Source organism: Lithobates pipiens, unplaced genomic scaffold, assembly GCF_037356315.1.
Source record: "Lithobates pipiens isolate NorthernLeopardFrog02 unplaced genomic scaffold, aLitPip1_a1.2 Scaffold_10, whole genome shotgun sequence".
NCBI classification, from domain to species: Eukaryota; Metazoa; Chordata; class Amphibia; order Anura; family Ranidae; genus Lithobates; species Lithobates pipiens.
In genome coordinates, this window is record NW_027507686.1 from 33,900,791 (window position 1) to 33,921,808 (window position 21,018).

The following is a 21,018-nucleotide window of genomic DNA, read 5'->3' on the forward strand; positions in this document are numbered from 1 at the left end:
GCCCCAAACTATTTACACTATGCAGTTCCTCATTGAGGAAGTCACAATGAAGACATTATACAGACACCACATTGTGCAAAGAGAAAGAGCATAGTGTGCAGTGACAGCACTCGCTCTTTTTACAGGGTGTGCAAAAATAACATCGGGGGTGTAACAACCCTCTGAAATGCTCCATTGCTGCTATGTAATCCCCCCTCTACACTCCTCACTCATTGCTTTGTACATCACTCCTCCCTCACCACTATGTACATCCTTTCTCTACACTCCTCACTCACTACTATGTACAGCTCACCTTTTAGACTCCTCACTCACTGTTATGTGCATCTATCCTCCTCACCCACTACCATGAACATCTCTCCTCTAAACACATCACTACTATTTATTTTTTAAGGTACGTATATAGCTCTGTTGATTTATGCAGTGCTTTACATATACATTGTAGAGTCACATTGGTTCCTACCCTCAAGGAGCTTACTACATTCTAAGTTCCCTAACTCACATTCATATAACAGGGGCCAATTTAGACAGAAGCCAATTAACCTACCAGCATGTCCTTGGAGTGCAGGCACAGGGAGAACATTGTTACTAAAGGGTCCAAAGTGTGCCAACAAAATATCCCCCACACCATTCCACCACCAGCCGTTGATACAAGGTTGGATGGATCCATGCTTTCATGTTGTTTACACCAAATTCTGACCCGACCATCTGAATGTCGCAGCTGAAATCGAGACTCATCAAACCAGGCAATATTTTTCCAATCTTCTATTACCCAATTCTGGTGATCCTGTGCAAATTGTACCCTTAGTTTCCTGTTCTTAGCTGACAGGAGTGGCATCTGCTGTAGCCCATCTGCTTCAAGGTTCGATGTGCTGTGCGTTCAGAGATGGTATTCTGTATACCTTGGTTGTAACCAGTGGTTATTTGAGTTACTATTGCCTTTCTATCATCTTAAACCAGTCTACTTATTCTCCTCTGCCCTTTGACATCAACAAGGCATTTTCTTACACGCAACTTCCGCTCACTGGATATTTTCTCTTTTTCAGACTATTCTCTGTAAACCTGAGAGATGATTGTGCATGAAAATCCCAGGAGATCAGCAGTTTTGTAAATACTCAGACCAGTCCGTCTGCCACCAACAACCATGCCACGTTCAAAGTCACTTAAATTCCCTTTCTTCCCCCATTCTGATGCTCAGTTTGAACTTCAGCAAGTCATCTTCACCACGTGTAGAAGCCTAAATGCATTGAGTTGCTGCTATGTGATTGGCTGATTTGCAATTTGAGTTAGTTACCGAGCAATTGAACAGATGTACATAATAAAGTGGCCGGTAAGTGTACATCTCACCTCAATCACTACTATGTACTAGTGATTTACTACTGGTTTATCATCTCCAGTTTGAGCTGGAGCAGAAGTACCATTTTTATGTAATTTACTTAAAAACATTGAATAATGACAGCAGAAAAAGACCAAGTGCCCCTTTTCTCTGAGTGTGGATCCACATTTGTCCCAACCATGTTTATATTCTTTTACTGGTGACTAACTCATCACCTCTGCTGGAAGTCTGTTCCAAGCATCAACTACTCTTTCTGTAAAATAACACTTTCTAAGGTTAGTTTTGTACTTTCCTCCTACTGGTTTGAGGTAATTTCCCCATGTTCTTGATCTTCAATTTGTTTTGAAAATACTTCCCTCCTAAACCTTATTTACATCCTTCATGTATTTAAAGCCTCATGCACACGAGACGCAGTTAAACGCGCGTTCAGATGCAGTTGGACAGTTTTTTCAACTGCACCTGAACTCATTCAATGTTATCCTATGTGTCCATGCACACAGTCTCGTTTTTTTCCGTTTATATGCAGTTGCGTTTAATCTCGTTTTTCCAGAAGCAAAAAAATGCGTTCAGAAACAAAAATTTCTGCGTTTCAGACGCAAAACGCGGCAAAACGCGGTAAAACGCGGCAAAACGCCGCTACCGCGTTTAGCCGCGTTTGCGTTTATATGCGTTTTTAAAGGTGACCTTTTTTTTTACATTAAAAATCTCAAAAATGATTGCAAATGATGAAAAACCATTAGAAAAATATTTTAAACAATTGCAATTGCAAGTGGACAATCCACAACTTGTGGCAAGTGACGTGGCAAGTGGACAATCCACAACTTGTGGCAAGTGACATGGCAGGTGGCAAGTGATGTGGCAAGTGGACAATCCACAACTTGTGGCAAGTGACGTGGCAGGTGAAGTGGCAAGTGACGTGGAAAGTGGACAATAGACAACTTGTGGCAGGTGACGTGGCAAGTGACCTGGCAGGTGACGCGGCAAGTGACTTGGCAGGTGACGTGGCAAGTGGAAAATCAACAACTTGTGGCAGGTGACTGGCATGTGACGTGGCAAGTGGACAATAGACAACTTGTGGCAGGTGACGTGGCAAGTGACCTGGCAGGTGACGCGGCAAGTGACTTGGCAGGTGACGTGGCAAGTGGAAAATCAACAACTTGTGGCAGGTGACTGGCATGTGACGTGGCAAGTGGAAAATCCATAACTTGTGGCAGGTGATGTGGCAAGTGACGTGGCAAGTGGACAATCCACTTGTGGCAGGGGACGTGGCAAGTGACGTGGCAAGTGGACAATCCACTTGTGGAAGGTGATGTGGCAAGTGACGTGGCGAGTGGACAATCCACAACTTGTGTCAGGTGACGTGGCAAGTGGACAATCCACAACTTGTGGCAGGTGATGGGGCAAGTGATGTGGCAAGTGGACAATCCACTTGTGGCAGGGGATGTGGCAAGTGACGTGGCGAGTGGACAATCCACAACTTGTGTCAGGTGACGTGGCAAGTGGACAATCCACAACTTGTGGCAGGTGATGTGGCAAGTGATGTGGCAAGTGGACAATCCACTTGTGGCAGGTGACGTGGCAGGGGACGTGGCAAGGGACGTGGCAAGTGGACAATCCACAACTTGTGGCAGGTGATGTGGCTGGTGACGTGGCAAGTGGACAATCCACAGCTTGTGGCAAGTGACGTGGCAAGTGGACAATCCACAACTTGTGGCAGGTGACGTGGCAGGTGACGTGGCAAGTGAACAATCCACAACTTGTGGCAGGTGACGTGGCAGGTGATGTGGCAAGTGACGCGGCAAGTAGACAATCCACAACTTGTGGCAGGTGACGTGGCAGGTGACGTGGCAAGTGAAAAATCCACAACTTGTGGCAGGTGACGTGGCAAGTGACGTGGCAGGTGATGTGGCAAGTGACGCGGCAAGTAGACAATCCACAACTTGTGGCAGGTGATGTGGCTGGTGACGTGGCAAGTGGACAATCCACAGCTTGTGGCAGGTGGCATGGCAGATGACGTGGAAAGTGGACAATCCACATCTCGTGGCAAGTGACATGGCAGGTGATGTGGCAAGTGACGTGGCAAGTGGACAATCCACAATTTGTGGCAGGTGACGTGGCAGGTGATGTGGCAAGTGGACAATCCACAACTTGTGGCAGGTGATGTGGCAAGTGATGTGGCAGGTGATGTGACAAGTGGAAAATCCACATCTTGTGGCAAGTGACGTGGCAGCTGACGTGGCAAGTGACGTGGCAGGTGACGTGGCAAGTGACATGGCAAGTGGACAATCCACATCTCGTGGCAAGTGACGTGGCAGGTGATGTGGCAAGTGACGTGGCAAGTGGACAATCCACAACTTGTGGCAGGTGACGTGGCAGGTGATGTGGCAAGTGACGTGGCAGCTGACGTGGCAAGTGGACAATCCAAAACTTGTGGCAGGTGACGTGGCAAGTGACGTGGCAGGTGACGTGGCAAGTGATGTGGCAAGTGGACAATCCACAGCATGTGGCAAGTGACGTGGCAAGTGGACAATCCACAACTTGTGGCAGGTGACGTGGCAGGTGACGTGGCAAGTAAACAATCCACAACTTGTGGCAGGTGATGTGGCAAGTGACGTGGCAGGTGATGTGGCAAGTCACGTGGCAAGTGGACAATCCACAACTTGTGGCAGGTGATGTGGCTGGTGACGTGTCAAGTGGACAATCCACAGCTTGTGGCAGGTGGCATGGCAGATGACGTGGAAAGTGGACAATCCACATCTCGTGGCAAGTGACGTGGCAGCTGATGTGGCAAGTGACGTGGCAAGTGGACAATCCAAAACTTGTGGCAGGTGACGTGGCAAGTGATGTGGCAGGTGACGTGGCAAGTGACGTGGCAAGTGGACAATCCACAGCTTGTGGCAGGTGGCATGGCAGATGACGTGGAAAGTGGACAATCCACATCTCGTGGCAAGTGACGTGGCAGGTGATGTGGCAAGTGACGTGGCAAGTGGACAATCCACAATTTGTGGCAGGTGACGTGGCAGGTGATGTGGCAAGTGGACAATCCCCAACTTGTGGCAGGTGCCGTGGCAAGTGACACGGCAAATGCAAGTGTACAACTGCTCTCTATGCTGCTGCTGTTCACTCTGATCAAAATAGCAGAAATAGTTAAAAAAAATGCTTTGAGAGCTTGGGGAGGGTCTACATGATGTTATCTTTATAAACGCGTCTAAACGCAAACGCGTCTAAACGCGTCTAAACGCGTCTAAACGCGACATGCAAACGCGGCAAAACGCGCGTTTCTAAACGCGCGTTTCAGCTTTTTTTTAACAGAGGTTTCATCTGCGTCTCGTGTGCATGAGGCCTAATAGTTTCATCATGTCCATCTTTTTCTTCTTTCCTCCAGACTGTACATATTAAAGTGGCATTAAAGCTTTTTTTTTGTTTTTTAAAGCGGGAGTCCGCCGTTTTTTATTTTTTTTTAAAAGCCAGCAGCTACAAATACTGCAGCTGCTGACTTTTAAAATAATGACACTTACCCGCCCAGCGCACCCGCGATGTCGGCACCCAAAGCCGATCTCTCGATCGTCTCTCGGGTGCTGCCGCCGCCATCTTGGGTATGGGAATCAGGAAGTGGAGCCTTGCGGCTTCATTTCCCGGTTCCCTACTGCGCATGCGCGAGTCGCGCCGCGCAATAAGGAGGGTCCCCTCTGTCTCTGGGATCCGTGTGTTTCCCAGCAGACAGCGGGGGACTTTCGGAAAGGGGCGTAGATTCTGCGGAAAGGGGCGTATGTTCTGCAGATATCTATGCCGGAAGTGGGTGCAGATATCTGTACTGCACAGGTATCTGCACCCCCCTCCCCCCTGAAAGGTGCCAATTGTGGCGCCGGAGGGGGGAAGGGTTCCAATGAGCGGAAGCTCCACTTTAGGGTGGACCTCCGCTTTAAATAACAAACATATTATACTTACCTGCTCTGTGCAGTGGTTTTGCACAGGGCAGCTCCGATCTTCTTCTTTTTGGGTCCCCCACTGACACTCCTGGCTCCTCCCCCTCAAGCAGTGCCACCAGAGAAAGGTGCTTGCCACGGGGGCATCGCTGCGTGCTTGCACCTGAGCCACTGCTCTATGCGTCCATAATACATATGGAGCTGCAGCCAATGGGTTCCCACTGCTGTCTCAGCCAATGAGGATGTTCATGATAGCCAAGGCTATCAGGAACATCGCTGGATCGGTGGGAGTTCAGATAAGGATGGGGGGAGGGGGGGGGCTGAGGGGGTCCAGGGGAACACTGCACATAGAATGCATGAAGGTAAAAAACCTTCAGCCCTTAGAACCACTTTAAAGCGGGAGTCCGCCGGGACTCCGCGTTTTTTTTTTTTTTTTAAAGCCAGCAGCTACAAATACTGCAGCTGCTGACTTTTAAAATAGTGACACTTACCTGTCCAGCGCGCCCGCGATGTTGGCACCCGAAGCCGATCTCTAGATCGTCTGTCGGGTGCTGCCGCCGCCATCTTGGGTTTGGGAATCAGGAAATGGAGCCTTTCGGCTTAATTTCCCGGTTCCCTACTGCGCATGCGCGATTCGCGCTGCGCAATAAGGACGGTCCCCGCTGCCTCTGGGATCTGTGTGTTTCCCAGCAGGCAGCGGGGCACTTGCGGAAAGGGGCGGGCACTTGTGGAAAGGGGCGTAATCTACGCCCCTTTCCGCAGAGAGCTATCCCGGAAGTGGGTGCAGAATACCTGTACTGTACAGGTATCTGCACCCCCCTCCCCCCTGAAAGGTGCCAATTGTGGCGCCGGAGGGGGGGAGGGTTCCGATGAGCGGAAGGTCCACTTTAGGGTGGACCTCCGCTTTAAGTTCCCGTGAGGTCTCCAGAACTGGACAAAGTATTCTAAATTAGATCTAACTTAAGATCTATATAGAGGAATCTGGGCCTTCTTCTTTCTGCTGGTAACCCTACTAGTAATAACTAAAGCTATTTATAGAGGACCCCCTTCCTCCTGCTGGTGATCCCTCTAGTGATATAAAGATCTATATAGGGGAAGCAGAACCTTCTTCCTGCTGCTGGTGATCCCTCTAGTGATATAAAGATCTATACAAAGTCACCCTTTCCTATGGTAAGGGTTCTGGGCAATCCAGAATTTGAACCCGGCCTTCAGAACCCTCACTTCCAACGACTGGCCCCTGAGCGGACGACTGCATCTCTGTGACATCGTGGGTCCAAACGGCCAACTCTCCTCCTCTGCTGGGGTGTCTGCCATGGACCCTCCGTTGAACTTCTGCAGTGGTCTCCAGCTGCTTACTTTTCTTCACAGGTGTTCACGGATCCCGAGTATATCTCGACAGCTTACGGAATTGGAAAACATTTGTTGTCGGGGGAGAGCCGGTTCGCCATAGTCTTTTGACAATCTATACTTCGTTGATCCGACTGGTCGATTGTTTTGTCCCTCTATTTCTTTCTAGGTGGGAATCGGATCTAATTACCCAATTCACTGACTCTCAGGAGGAGAAGATCCTTCATTTTGCCCAGAAGTCCTCCATAGCTACCAGAGTCCAGGAGACCTATTACAAAATTCTGACTTGATGGTACAGAGTGCCCACCACTCTGCACCATGTTGGCGATGTGGCAATGCAAAGGAAAAGATGTTACATATCGTCTAGGACTGTCCTAGACTCCAACCATTATGGCGGGAGGTGACCTGCACGATCAAGCACCTGACAAATGTCGATCTGGAAGGGAACCCCACGGCTTGTCTGCTCGACCTATTAAGAAATACAAGGCCCCCCCTTACAATCCCAGTTATTGAATGCGGCTAAGGTGTGCATACCCCTCAGTTAGAGATCGGAGAGCCCGCCATCCAAGGCCCAGTGGTTTTCTAAAATAAACAAACTGAGAGATATGGAAGATCTCACCGCCACCTTACACAACCAGGAGATCTTTCGTGAGATATGGAGACCCTGGCACCACACTGTTTATACTGATGCATATCTCCGGGAGGTCTTGCAATCCGGCTGACCTCCTAGATTTAGTCCTACTCACCCGGGCACTAACTGTCTATTATCTGTCTACCCTTTCTTTCCTTTTCTTAATTTTGTTCTCTTCCCACACTAGTAACACTTGCTTCTCCAACCCCCTACCCCCCCCCCCCTTTTTTTTTTCCTTGGATACTTAGTCTAGTTATGGGTAATACTTTTTGAATGTTGTTTATATCCTCGTCCACCTCTATCCCAACTCAGTGTTGCATTTCTGATCCAACTGGCTATTGGGACCCCACATCCCGATATTGTACGAATCTTATTATATTTATGTTTTTTATGCTGGGATGTTACCTGTAGGTTCCCCCAGCTCTACCCACTGCCAACAAATTTGGAAATTATATTTCATGTGCTCATCTGTACTGTGTATTGTTGGGCCGGTTGATATGTAAATTTGTTCCTGTGACCCTTTTTTTTCTGTTACCTGATCATATCATATGTTTTATGTCATCTACTTGGGTTGTAAACTGTACCCAATTTGGAAAATAAAAGAATTATAAAAAAAAAAAAAGATTTATACAGAGGAACCAGACCTCCTTCCTCAGCCTGGGGATCCCTCATGTGTTATAAAGACCTATATAGAGGAATCAGGACCTCCTTCCTCAGCCTGGGGATCCCTCAAGTGTTATAAAGACCTATATAGAGGAATCAGGACCTTCTTCCTCCTGCTGTTTATCCCTCTAGTGATATAAAGATCTATATAGAGAAATCAGAACCTCCTCCCTCCTTCTGGTGATCCCTCAAGTGATATAAAAATCTATATAGAGGAATTAGGACCTCCTTTCCCTACTGGTAATCTGTCTCCTGATAGCTAAAGATCTATAATCAGGACCTTCTTCCTCCTGCTGGTGATCCTTCTAGTGATATAAAGATCTATATAAAGGAACCAGGGCCTCCTTCCTCCTTCTGGTGATCCCTCAAGTGATATAAAGACCTATATAGGACAATCAGGACCTTCTTGCTTTTGCTGGTGATCCTTCTAGTGATATCAAGATCTATATAGAAAAATCAGGACCTCCTTACTCCTTCTGGTGATCCCTCTAATGATATAAAGATCTATATAGAGCGATCAGGACCTCCTCCCTCCTTCTGGTGATCCCTCAAGTGATATAAAGACCTATATAGAGGAATCAGGGCCGTCTTCCTCCTGCTGGTGATCCTTCTAGTGATATCAAGATCTATATAGAAAAATCAGGACCTCCTTACTCCTTCTGGTGATCCCTCTAATGATATAAAGATCCATATAGAGCGATCAGGACCTCCTCCATCCTTCTGGTGATCCCTCAAGTGATATAAAGACCTATATAGAGGAATCAGGACCGTCTTCCTCCTGCTGGTGATCCTTCTAGTGATATCAAGATCTATATAGAAAAATCAGGACCTCCTTACTCCTTCTGGTGATCCCTCTAATGATATAAAGATCCATATAGAGCGATCAGGACCTCCTCCCTCCTTTTGGTGATCCCTCAAGTGATGTAAAGACCTATATAGAGGAATCGGGACCTTCTTCCTCCTGCTGGTGATCCCTCTAGTGATATAAAGATCTATATAGAGGAATTAGGACCTCCTTTCCCTACTGGTAATCCATCTCCTGATACCTAAAGATCTATATAGGACAATCGGGACCTCCTTATTGCTGCTGGTGACCCCTCTATTGGTGAACCCCAGAATTCTATTCACTTTCCCCATTGCCTGGGCACACAGTGTGCTCATTTTGCAATCATCTGAAATAAATACCCCAAATCTTTTTCCTCTGTAGTTCTGGCCAGCTGCACCCCAATATTGACCCAGAGTACCATTCTTTTAGAGTATTATTTCACATTTAGAAACATTGAACTTCACACTTACACTTCCTTGACAAATCGTCCAGCAATGCCAAACCACGATACAGACATGTTCCATGATAGACACCTCCAGGAACATCAGCCTTTTTGCACACCTTTTGTGCCATTCTTGCCCACCTTTTGTGCCATTCTTGCCCACCAAACTTCAGTCCTATCACTTTATTTATTTTCTATTGGTGTGTACATCCAGCGTACAGGACACTTGGCGCAGGGCCATTGCTGGTTGTTACTTAGTTGCCATGTTACGTATATTATGTATGTGCAGTGTATGATGGGGGGGGGTCAGTAGAAAGGATCAGGAGGTTAATGAAGAAGCTTTAATCAGGTCGTGTCACTGCATGTCGGAGTTTTCTTTCCATCCTACAGGGTGACATTTCTTTACAATAACATGTTGTGTTCTGCAGTCAGTGCTCCTCTCCAGCATTGTCTGGGGAGGGTTACCATATCCTCTCCAGTATTGTCTGGGAATGGAAGGGTTACACTCCCCCCCCCCCCTTTTTTTCCAGCATTGTCTGGGGAAGGGAAGGGTTAAGCTCCCTGTGCTTAGGGGCCACTGGCGGAGGATTACAGGCTGATGCCCTGGTGTTGCCAGGCTCTGCAGAGCATCTGCCCAGATCTCAGCACCCCCCCCCCCCCCTGGCATGGAAGGGGTTACAGCTGTGGTAGGGAGCCCAGCCTCCTCCAGAGCCTCCAGAACTTACACAAAGATGGCAGCCCCCTCCCCCAATCTCCCAGGACTTTAAATGAAAAGAAATGACACATCACCGAGCGCTGGGTGACAAAGCCCCAGAAAATGGCACCGGCGTCTCCTGGCAGAGGTGGGCATTGGCCCCCTGCTGGCGCCGTGTCCCCAGAGCTCTTCCAATGTTTTCCTCATCGCTATGCAGATTGGATTTATCGATCGAAGGAGGCGTCTTTCCACCCTCCACCCCCTTCAGCATCTCTTACCTTCATATCATTGATGATGGCCTGGAAGAGACCCCCTAGAGCGCCGCACTCCTTGTCAACCGCCTCCATCATGACAATCCAGCCGCAGCCAAGGGGGGGAAATCCAACATGCGCCCCTCTGGGCCAAATCCAGATGGGAAATCAGAGCGTGAAATAGACAGCAAATTCCAGAGAATCCACAACTGCTGGGACCTCCTCCCCCCGCCAATCGATGTCACCCACCTCCCCCCACCCCTTCTGTCCCCCCCAACCAGTCCTTTCTAGTTGATGTCACTTGCAGCATTCAGATGCCCCATGTCCAGGGGGAGCCTCCCACAATCATCCCCGCACAGGTGGCCGGGGCTCCTGGGATAGGCATGGACCAGGCAGGGATGGGGAGGGAAGAAGAGTGCAGGCTGCCACTGAGGAGGATGCAGCAGCCTTGTGCAGGAGGAGAGGCTGCAGTGCAGCACACAGGGCTACAGGAGAGGGGAGGTACAGATCTGTCACATGGACCAGGAGGGAGGGGGGGACACCGAGATGTGGGGGGGGGGGGGGCAGGAGGACTGGCTGCATCTCCAACCTGCAGACAATGTACCACCTGAGAGGCCTGGGGGGGCTCATTTACTGGTTGCTGGGAATTGTCATTTAGATCCAGTTCACACCATAGAAATGCAGTCCGGATACGTTCCAGATGCTTTTCTGCATGCACGTTTTTGACACGTTCCAGTGCGTTTTTTGATGCGTTTTTGATGCAATCCAGTGCACCCCCCCCCCTCTTTTTTTCTTAACCTTAAGGGCCAGTTCACACCAAATGCAATCCAGTGCATTTTTTTTCTGCATTAAAAACGCATGGAAAGACGGTTATATTGTTTTCAATTGCATAGTTCACACCAGTGCTTGCAGTTCCAGGGCTTTCCAGTTTCAGGGGGAAAAAAAAGTAGAACATGCTGCATTTTTCCTGCACTGGACTGTAATGGAACTATGTAAATGGCATAAAAAGCACACTGGAACGCACATGTCCTTATTTAAGGTTAAAAAAAGAAAGCGGGGGGAAAAAAGCACTGGACTGCATTAAAAACGCACCAAAATTGTGCATGCAGGAATGCATTTGGAATGCATCCGGGCTGCATTTCTATGGTGTGAACTGGCCCTAAAGAAGGACATGTGTGCATTTAGGTGCGTTCCAGTCAGTGTTAATTTTGTCAGCAAATTTCGATTTCGTTTTAGTCTCATGCCGCATTCACACGACCGGACTTTCCGGCAGACTAGGTCCGACGGTCTTTCAGCAGAGTTCCCACAGACTTTCTGAACAAACGTTTTTAAGGTGATGATGTAAACGGGACTAAACAAGGAAGTTCAATAGCTTCCCTTGCGTCGTGTTTGGTCCGTCAGACCAGCACACAGATGAACAGTTTCCCCGATTTTAGTCTGAAATCGGAATTGAGTCCATTGGATAGATTTGAAACATGTTCTATTTCTAGGTTACATAGTTACTAAGGTTGAATAAAGACACCAGTCCATCCAGTTCAACCTGAGTGAGTGTCTACAATTGTTCCTATCCCTGCACATTGCACACTCACATCAGTCCCTACCCTCAAGGAGCCCACAATCCAAGGTCCAAGGTCCCCATTCATATACTAGGGCCAATTTTTTGGACAGAAGCCAATTAACCTACTAGCATGTCTTTGGAGTGTGGGAGGAAACCGGAGTACCCGGAGGAAACCCACGCAGGCACAGGGAGAACATGCAAACTCCAGGCAGGTAGTGTTGTGGTTGGGATTCAAACCAGCGACTCTTTTTACTGATGGGTGAGAGTGCTAACCACTACACCACTGTGCCCGCCCAAAGGTGGTCCATCTGATTTTTTTCCCCCTGAAAAACGATCGGATTAGCCCACACACGATCGGATTGTCCGATGGACTAATCCCTTTGGACCTAGTCTACTGGAAAGTCCGGTCGTGTGTACGCTGCATTAGTCTTAGGACTAAAATGGCATTTTAGTTTTAGTCCCATTTTAGTCTTCTGCAATTGTTTTAGTCGTATTTAGTTGACTAAATCTCCAGTACATTTTTAGTAGACTAAAATGTCCTACATTTTAGTCAACTAAAATCTCCAGTACAATTTAGTCGACTAAAACTAATTTTAGTCATCTAAAATCGAATGGGTGCAATTAAATTGTAATGGATTAGTTAACATTTCTCTACAATTTCCAAACTCATTATATACTGCTGGAGTGAAAAAATCTCATATTATTTAAGGTATTGAGGTATAAACATGCACTATAGACCGTGTTAATTTTGAAGTCAAATTTCAATTTAGTTTTAGTCTTAGTCTTTTGACTAAAATGCCATTTTAGTTTTAGTCGTAATTTAGTCATCTCAATTGTTTTAGTTTTATTCGTATTTTAGTCGACTAAAATAGTATTCATTTAGTCGACTAAAATGCTTTAGTCATTTTAGTCAGAAAAATTAACACTGGTTCCAGTACAGTCCAGTGCAGGAAAAATGCAGCATGTTCTACTTTTTTTCTTCTGGAACTGGAAACTACTGGAACTGCTGCAAGCACGGGTGTGAACTATGCAATGAAATACCATATATTCTACTTTCCATGCGTTTTTGATGCAAAAAAACCCCCAAAAAACACTGGGCTGCACGTGGTGTGAACTGGCCCTTACTAAGTTTTGAGGGGGGGGGGGGGGTAATTGACTGAGTGCTGGGGGGATCATCCAAAGTATACTGTGGGAGGTCATTCACTAAGGATTGTGGGGAGGGGGTGTCATACATCAAATGCCAGGGAAGTAACTTGCTGGGGGGTCATCCATCAACTACCGAAGAAAGTCATTCACTGACGGGGATGTCAGTGATGGGGGACTTTGGGGGGGGGGGGGGTCATCTACAGAGTACGGAAGGCAGGGGAGGGGGTCATTCTCTGGGTGATGGGGGAGTCTAGAAGGATCATCCACAGAATATCAGGGGTGTCATTCACTGAGTTCTGGGGGGCCTGAGGGGTCCTTCACAGAGTACCGGGTAGGTCATTCACTGACCACATGGGGGGGGGGTCATTTTACTGAGTGCTGAAGGGATGATCCACAGAGTATGAGGGGGGAGTCATACCGAAAGTACCAGGGAAGTCACTCACTAAGGCATATTCACACTGATCACTGCAAAACGCAGGACGCATTTGTGATGCCATTACTTCTTAATGGCAGTCCAATCGCGCCGCAATTGACACATGGTAAATTACACTGCAATTGCAACGTGCTGCGGTTGACGCTCAAAAAGGAACATGAGCTTCTTTTGGGTGACCGCGTCACATGGTGCGATTTGCCACAACTGCAGCGGGATTTACTGCGTGCCAAAATCACTGTTTTAGTTCAAGCGGGAGTTCCGCCGTTTTTTTTTTTTTAAAAGCCAGCAGCTACAAATACTGCAGCTGCTGACTTTTAAAATAAGAACACTTACCCGCCCAGCGCGCCCGCGATGTCGGCACCCAAAGCTGATCTCTCGATCGTCTCTGGGGTGCTGCCGCCGCCATCTTGGGTATGGGAATCAGGAAGTGGAGCCTTGCGACTTCATTTCCCGGTTCCCTACTGCGCATGCGCGAGTCGCGCTGCGCAATAAGGATGGTCCCCGCTGTCTCTGGGATCCATGTGTTTCCCAGCAGACAGCGGGGATCTGCGGAAAGGGGCGTAAATATCCGCAGAATCTGCGGATATCTATGCTGGAAGTGGGTGCAGATACCTGTACTGTACAGGTACCTGCACCCCCCTCCCCCCTGAAAGGTGCCAATTGTGGCGCCGGAGGGGGGGAGGGTTCCAATGAGCGGAAGCTCCACTTTAGGGTGGAGCTCCGCTTTCAGTTCCCCTATCACAGTGTCTATATACATCAGGTGTTCCCATCACATTGTCCCCTTACATCAGGTGTCCCCATCACAGTGCCCGTATACATCAAGTGTCCCCATCACAGTGCCCGTATACATCAGGTGTCCCCATCACATTGTCCCCTTACATCAGTTGTCCCAATCATAGTGTCCCCATACATCAGGTTTCCCTATTACAGTGCCCACATACATCAGGTGTCCATATTACAGTGTTCCCATACATCAGGTGTCTACATCAGCGTGCCCATATACATCAGGTGTCCCCATCATAGCATCCCCATACATCAGGTTTCCCCAGCACAGTGCCCATATACATCAGGTGTCCCCATTGTAGTAATATGACTGAGCAGAGGTGACTCCATTTTGGATTCATATATCTTAACTTGTATATTCAGACTCTAGTTAAAGTCAACTAGTTAATAACAGGTTCTCTATAAAGCACACATATAAGAAAATATAGCTTATAGCAGCATCTTTCTATATAAAGCTTCTTGTGGTAAGAGATGTCTGGGCCCTTTCCTGTGTAATGAGACATGAGACGGGGAAGCAGGATCCATCAATATGAGTTATGAAAACAGATGGCATAATTAATATGTAATGATGTGAACTGTGTACACCTCTGTATTAGCCACGCCCATGTTATATGCAATGATTGGTTAACCACTTTCAGACCGGACCAATTTGCTGGTCAAAGACCAGACCACTTTTTGCGATTCGGCACTGCGTCGCTTTAATTGACAATTGCGCGGTCGTGCGACGTGGCTCCCAAACAAAATTGACGTCCTTTTTTCCCCACAAATAGAGCTTTCTTTTGGTGGTATTTGATCACCCCTGCGGTTTTTATTTTTTGCGCTATAAACAAAAATAGAGCGACAATTTTGAAAAAAACGCATTATTTTTTACTTTTTGTTATAATAAATATCCCCCAAAAATATATAAAAAAACATTTTTTTCCCTCAGTTTAGGCCGATACGTATTCTTCTACATATTTTTGGTAAAAAAAATCGCAATAAGTGATTATTGATTGGTTTGCGCAAAAGTTATAGCGTTTACAAAATAGGGATAGTTTTATAGCATTTTTATTAATAATTTTTTAATATTTTTTTTTTTTACTAGTAATGGCGGCGATCTGCGATTTTTATTGTGACTGCGACATTGTCGGGGACCCATCGGACATTTTTGACACATTTTTGGGACCATTGTCATTTATACAGTAATCACTGCTATATAAATGCAGTGATTCCTGTGTAAATGACACTGGCAGTGAAAGGGTTAACCAGTGGGTGGCAGTGTAGGGGTTAAGTGTTCCTAGGGGTGTGTTACTAACTGTGGGGGGGTTGGGCTTTCATTTAGTGTACACTGATCTCTGCTCCAATCACATGGAGCAGAGATCAGCGTCACTAGTTGCTAGGCAGAATGGAAAAATGTTGTTTACACAGCATTTCCTCCATTCGGCCGCTCCGTGAGACGATCGCGGGGATGCCCGCGGCGATCGAGTCCGCGGGTCCCGCGACCGGACTCACGGGGGTCCCGACCAGCGCAGGAGCGCGCCGCCGGCGGCGCGCTCCCGATGGCAGGGCGGCATCGAATATTGGACGTACCTGTACGCCAATATGCCTGCCCGTGCCATTCTGTCGACGTACATCGTCGTGCGCTGGTCGGGAAGTGGTTAATGATAACGTATATAAGTCCCATATCCGCCCAGAATTAAATCAGATAGCTTTGAACATCGATTTTGACTCATCTTTTCTTGTGTTCATAAAGAAGCTATCTCCTCAGTACTGCAGTGCTAAGCGGGTTTTGTGAGTGTGGTAGTTGCCATTATTATACCTAGCTGGTCTTGTCAGGTATATAGAAATACCGTTTGATTCCACTTCACCTATCACAGTGTCCCCATACATCAGGTGGCCACATCAGAGTGCCCCTTTACAACAGGTGTCCCCATCACAGTGGTCCCTTAGATCAGTTGTACCCATCACAGTGCCCGTATACATCAGGTGTCCCCATACATTAGGTTTCCACATTACAGTGTTTCCATACATCAGGTGTCTACATCAGAGTGCCCCCTTACACCAGGTGTCCCCATCATAGCATCCCCATACATCAGGTTTCCCCAGCACAGTGCCCATATACATCAGTTGTACCCATCACAGTGTCCCCATACATCAGGTGTCCCCATCACAGTGTCCCCATACATCAGGGTTATTTCACTTAGTGTTGGGGAGTTGATCAGTTTGTGTGGGGTGATTCACTGGAGAGCTGAGCTTAAAGCTTACATTTGTGTCCGGTTTTTTGGGAGGATGGGGATATGGATGACAGTTGTATCCACTTTTCAGAGAGCAAGGATAAGGATGACAGTTGTATCCACTTTCTGGAGAGAGTGAGGATAAGGATGACAGTTGTATCTACTTTCTGGAGAGGGTGCAGATAAAGATGCCACTAACCGTTTTTTGGGGGTTTAGGATAGGTGTGGCCCCTGATTCCTGTTTCAGATTAGGGTGAGAATAATTTACTCTTTTGTACTTTTCTCCAGAGAAAGCAAGAGTAAGGATGACACTTGCATCTAGCACAGCAGAGGAGGGTAATATGGCGCTCGCTGGGGATCCCAAAAATATTGTAGTATGATCACAGAATGTTAGTATAAAAATTGATCGTATTTATATAGCCAAAGTATATCGATTTTTGTGTGGGTTTTGGGTATATCCACACACCAGTATCCACGATGAGAAGTTCAGGGTCTATGTAGATCGTCAAAGTGGTCCGTGAGGGGGATCAGCAGTACAGGCTGTACCCTAAAGGGCTGCCAGTCTTAAAGCAAGAAGTAGCTCTAGGAAACAATGGAATAGAGAAAGAGACAGCGCCCTCTACGTGCAGCAGTGAAGTTACTCAAATTTATTAAAAATGGTTAAAAAACACTCACATTAAATTAGTGGTGTAAAGGCACATCAGAGATGTAATGTTTCATCCGTATGTCCATGGGGACGACTCGCAGGGCTGTAAGGCAGGGTTTCCGGCATCTGACTTTTTGACCGATGGTTGGTGTTTTGGTCTATTCCATGTATTCCCTCGGAATGGTCAGAGTAATCGGGGTAGTGCTGGTAGCTGTGGTGCCCTGGGTCCGATGTTCAAGGAGTCGGTGTCCTCAGGAGACGGGCTGGACAAAGCTCTCCTGAGGACACCGACTCCTTGAACATCGGACCCAGGGCACCACAGCTACCAGCACTACCCCGATTACTCTGACCATTCTGAGGGAATACATGGAATAGACCAAAACACCAACCATCGGTCAAAAAGTCAGATGCCGGAAACCCTGCCTTACAGCCCTGCGAGTCGTCCCCATGGACATACGGATGAAACATTACATCTCTGATGTGCCTTTACACCACTAATTTAATGTGAGTGTTTTTTAACCATTTTTAATAAATTTGAGTAACTTCACTGCTGCACTTAGAGGGCTCTTTCTCTATGACACTTGCATCTAGCCTGTGGGGAAGGTGAGGATAAGGTTGACACTTGAATCTAGGTTCAGATGAATAGGATGGATAAAGATAATACCTGTATCTAGTTCCTGGGAAAAGGATAATAAGGATCACACCTGAGTTAGAGTGTGGTCTCAACTGATGGGGAGGGGTAGAGAACGGAGGTTTCCAATGGTCCAATGGTCACCATTGTCAGTGAGGCAGAAAGTGAAGGGAAAATCCAAAATGTTGCATTTGTCACTGGAACAGGAAGTGGGGGGAAATGTGCTCATGTTTGTTTTGTTTTTATTAAAAAAAAATAAAAAAATTGAGCCTTTACAATAACTCTTCTAACTGATGGAAACAATGGAGTAGTGTGGTGGAGTGCAGTCTTAAGCCCACGTTCACATTGGGTCGTATGTCAAATCACCGGATGTTGCCGGTGTACTATCACATAATGTCCCCCATCGGATAGTGTCCGCTGTATACTGCACGTGTGCAGTACACAGGACAACCACATTCCGAAAATAGCCGAAGATGAACGGCGCCTGCGCTGTGAGTCCAGGTTCTAGTCCCACCATCCAAGTGGACATATAGTTAGAATAAAAAGAGCCGAGCGCAGCGAGGCCGTGCCTGAAGCGTGGCGAGCGAAGCGAGCCCATGAGGGGCCCTCTAATATGTGCAGCCCTATGTCCACTTGGATGGTGGGGCTTGCACCTTGACTCACGGCACAGACACCGTTCATCTTCGGAGATTTTCCGAATCTCCTTCTGCTCCTGCGCAGTACGGGGCAGACACTTCTAGATGGCCGGATGCTATATGGCAGAACACCGGCAACAGCACTGTCTGAATCAGTGCGACGCTGACTTTGCGGCGCCGCACTTTCTCCCAAAAGTAGTTCCTGTACTACCTTTGGTGACTTTGGGTGCGGTTTGAATAGAGTAGACATCTGTGCATTAACCCACACAGATGTCTGTCAAATCACCCCAAAGTCGGACTGCATTGCCGATTTGAAATAGTGCGAGTTCAGATTTCAAAATACGGTCTCAACTGATGGTTCTGGTAGAGAAGTACTGTCTCAGTCGATGGCAGCATGAGAAATGCAGTCTTAACTAATAGGAGTAATGAAGTAGTGTGGTAGTGGCGGAGTGCAAGCCTTGAGAGATGATAAAGCGTGGTCTCAGCTGATGGTGTGGGTAGAGGAGTGCAATCTTAACTGATGGGAGTAGTGGTGGAGTGAGGTCTCCAATGATGGAAGTGGTGGCAGTATGTGGTCTTGAGAAATGGAGGAATGTGGTCTCAACTGATGATGCAGGTAGATAAGTGCAGTCTTGACTGATGGGAAGAGTTGAGAAGGAGCGTGCTTGACTGACTGACATTGTAAAGTGACCCACTGGAGTGATGTCTCGATTCATGTGAGTGGTGTGGCCTCGATTGATGGGAATGGGGAAAGGAGTGTGGTCTCAACAATGGGAGCGGTGGTCTCATTTAATGAGAGTAGTAAAGGAATGTGATCTCTAGAGACCAAGCAATGGCAAAGCATGGTCTTAAGAGCTTTATCGGTGGAGGAAGGTGATCCAGAGAACCAGGGTAGAGGAGGGGCATGCTCTCAAGTGGAAAGGTAAACGGAAAGGTAAGGGACCGCAATCCCCAGTAACTAGAGAGGTGGGGGAGTGAGGCCTCCAGAGGCATAGCAATCCTTCCCCTAAAGTGAGAGAAAATCCCCTCTTAGTCACCAGAATGGATGTCCCCAATGGAAGATCTCCTCTCATTTCCTGTTCTGGTGACATGGTGACAATTGTAGCAGTTTGGATTTCCCATTAACTTGTCTTGGTGATAATAGTCATCAGGACAACAAGATGGTGAATCTCCTCTGTGGGGACACAGACATAATACAAAGCCAACAAGGGCTTTCACTGTTCCTTACTACATCCAAAACAAAATTGATTTTAGATTGACTTTAAGTGATCGTTGACCAAAGAATTGTCAGGTGGTGGTCACTGTATTAGTCAGGTTTAAGAGACTTAAGTGTTTGTATACAGAGATGACACTTACGGCTAATTCTCCCTCCTCCTCCCCGCTTCCCACTAGCTGGCCAGTCTGGGGCCTCCTGCGTGTAATCCCCTTTAATCTAATTTGTCTTTATTAATAGGGAATGAATTGTCCATCTTCCCTGGGGAGAAGGAGGACACTGGGCTGTACATTATACATATACAGTGACCTCTGTCCACCATATTCACCTGTGTCGGTGTCATTCTTGGAATCTGGGATATGGACTGTCCTACAATCTGACCGTGTAGACACAGAATGGCCACGGAAGATCAAGGCTGACCCTGAGACGTCAATTTGATCTTCTGTTCAGGGTTGGAGACATTCCTATTACAAAACTTAATTTACCTAAAAATAACCTCCATCCAATCAGCTTCTCCTTTTCATTCTTCTATATTGAGGAGGAAGGATAAGATTGGCCGTTGTGATTCTCAGTGCAAGGAAACCTTCCGACCTGGTCAAGTCATACACTTATTGAAAATGGCGATAGCCTAGACTAGGGGGAGGATGTCCACGATGTTGGCAGGGAACCCCCGGGGTGCAGCAGCAGCTTCTTATCTGGGAAATAACGATCTGATGCATTTATACAATCTGGGAGTTTTTATTCACATTTGGGGGTTTGGACCTTATCAACAAGTTGGTGGATCTATTGAGGGTCTATGTGAGCTTTGGCGGACCCATTATATGACCACTGCAGTCTTCCTTTGGGAGTTTGTTTTTGGTTTGAATCCCAGTCAGGACACAATCTGCATGGAGTTTGCATGTTTCCCCTGTGCTTGCATAGGTTTCCTCCCACTCTCCAAAGATATGCTGGAGGAATAACTGCCTCCTGTGTGAATTAGCCCTAGTATGTGTGTGAGATCGGACCCTTAGATGGTAAGCTCCTAGGGGCAGGACATCTCCTATGTTCCTCTAATTTTATTATTACTACTGTGATGTATAAATGGGTACTACTAATGGGCAGAACAAATATGAGGACTGAGAAGATTTCCTTTAGTTGAAGAGGCATAGGGGAGGAGTATGGATGATATAAAAATGGGAAGTATGTGCAGGTGAGGGAGAGGAATGTGGAGGGTATAACAGAGGGCACTATGTACAGGAGAGGAGTGTGTGGGGTATGCCAGTGGGCAATATGTACAGGAGAGGAGTGTGCAATCAGTATCTACAGGAGAAGAGTGTGGAGGGTATGATATGGGCAGTATGTACAGTAGAGTACTTGTGGAAGGTATTATGTACAGGAGAGGAGAGGAGTGTGGAGAAAAAGACAGTTGGCAGTATGTACAGGAGAGGAGTGTGGAGGGTAAGATAGTGAGCAGTATGTACAGGAGAAGAGCGTGGAGGATATGACAGTGAGCAGTATGTACAGGAGAGGAGTGTGGAGGGTATGACAGAGGGCAGAAAGCACAGGAAAGAAGTGTGGAGTGTATGGCAGTGGGCAGTATGTACAAGAGATGAATGCGGAGGGGATGACAGTGAGCAGCATGTACAGGAGAGGAGTTTGGAGGATATG

The 21,018-nt window shown here is 47.2% G+C and overlaps 1 protein-coding gene across 5 annotated transcripts in view; it reads right to left on the minus strand.

Moving 5' to 3' along the window:
• MTSS2 (MTSS I-BAR domain containing 2) overlaps window positions 1-10,609 on the minus strand; it is a 94,919-nt gene extending 84,310 nt beyond the window's left edge. For all 5 annotated transcript variants that reach the window (XR_013262550.1, XM_077453527.1, XM_077453510.1 and 2 more), the window contains exon 1: window positions 10,141-10,609. Coding sequence is in view for 4 of the 5 variants with exons in the window: in XM_077453527.1 (XP_077309653.1) it covers window positions 10,141-10,212 (72 nt within the window). In the remaining variant the exon portion in view is untranslated. The remainder of the gene's footprint in view (window positions 1-10,140) is intronic.
• Between the last annotated feature and the right edge of the window lie 10,409 nt (window positions 10,610-21,018).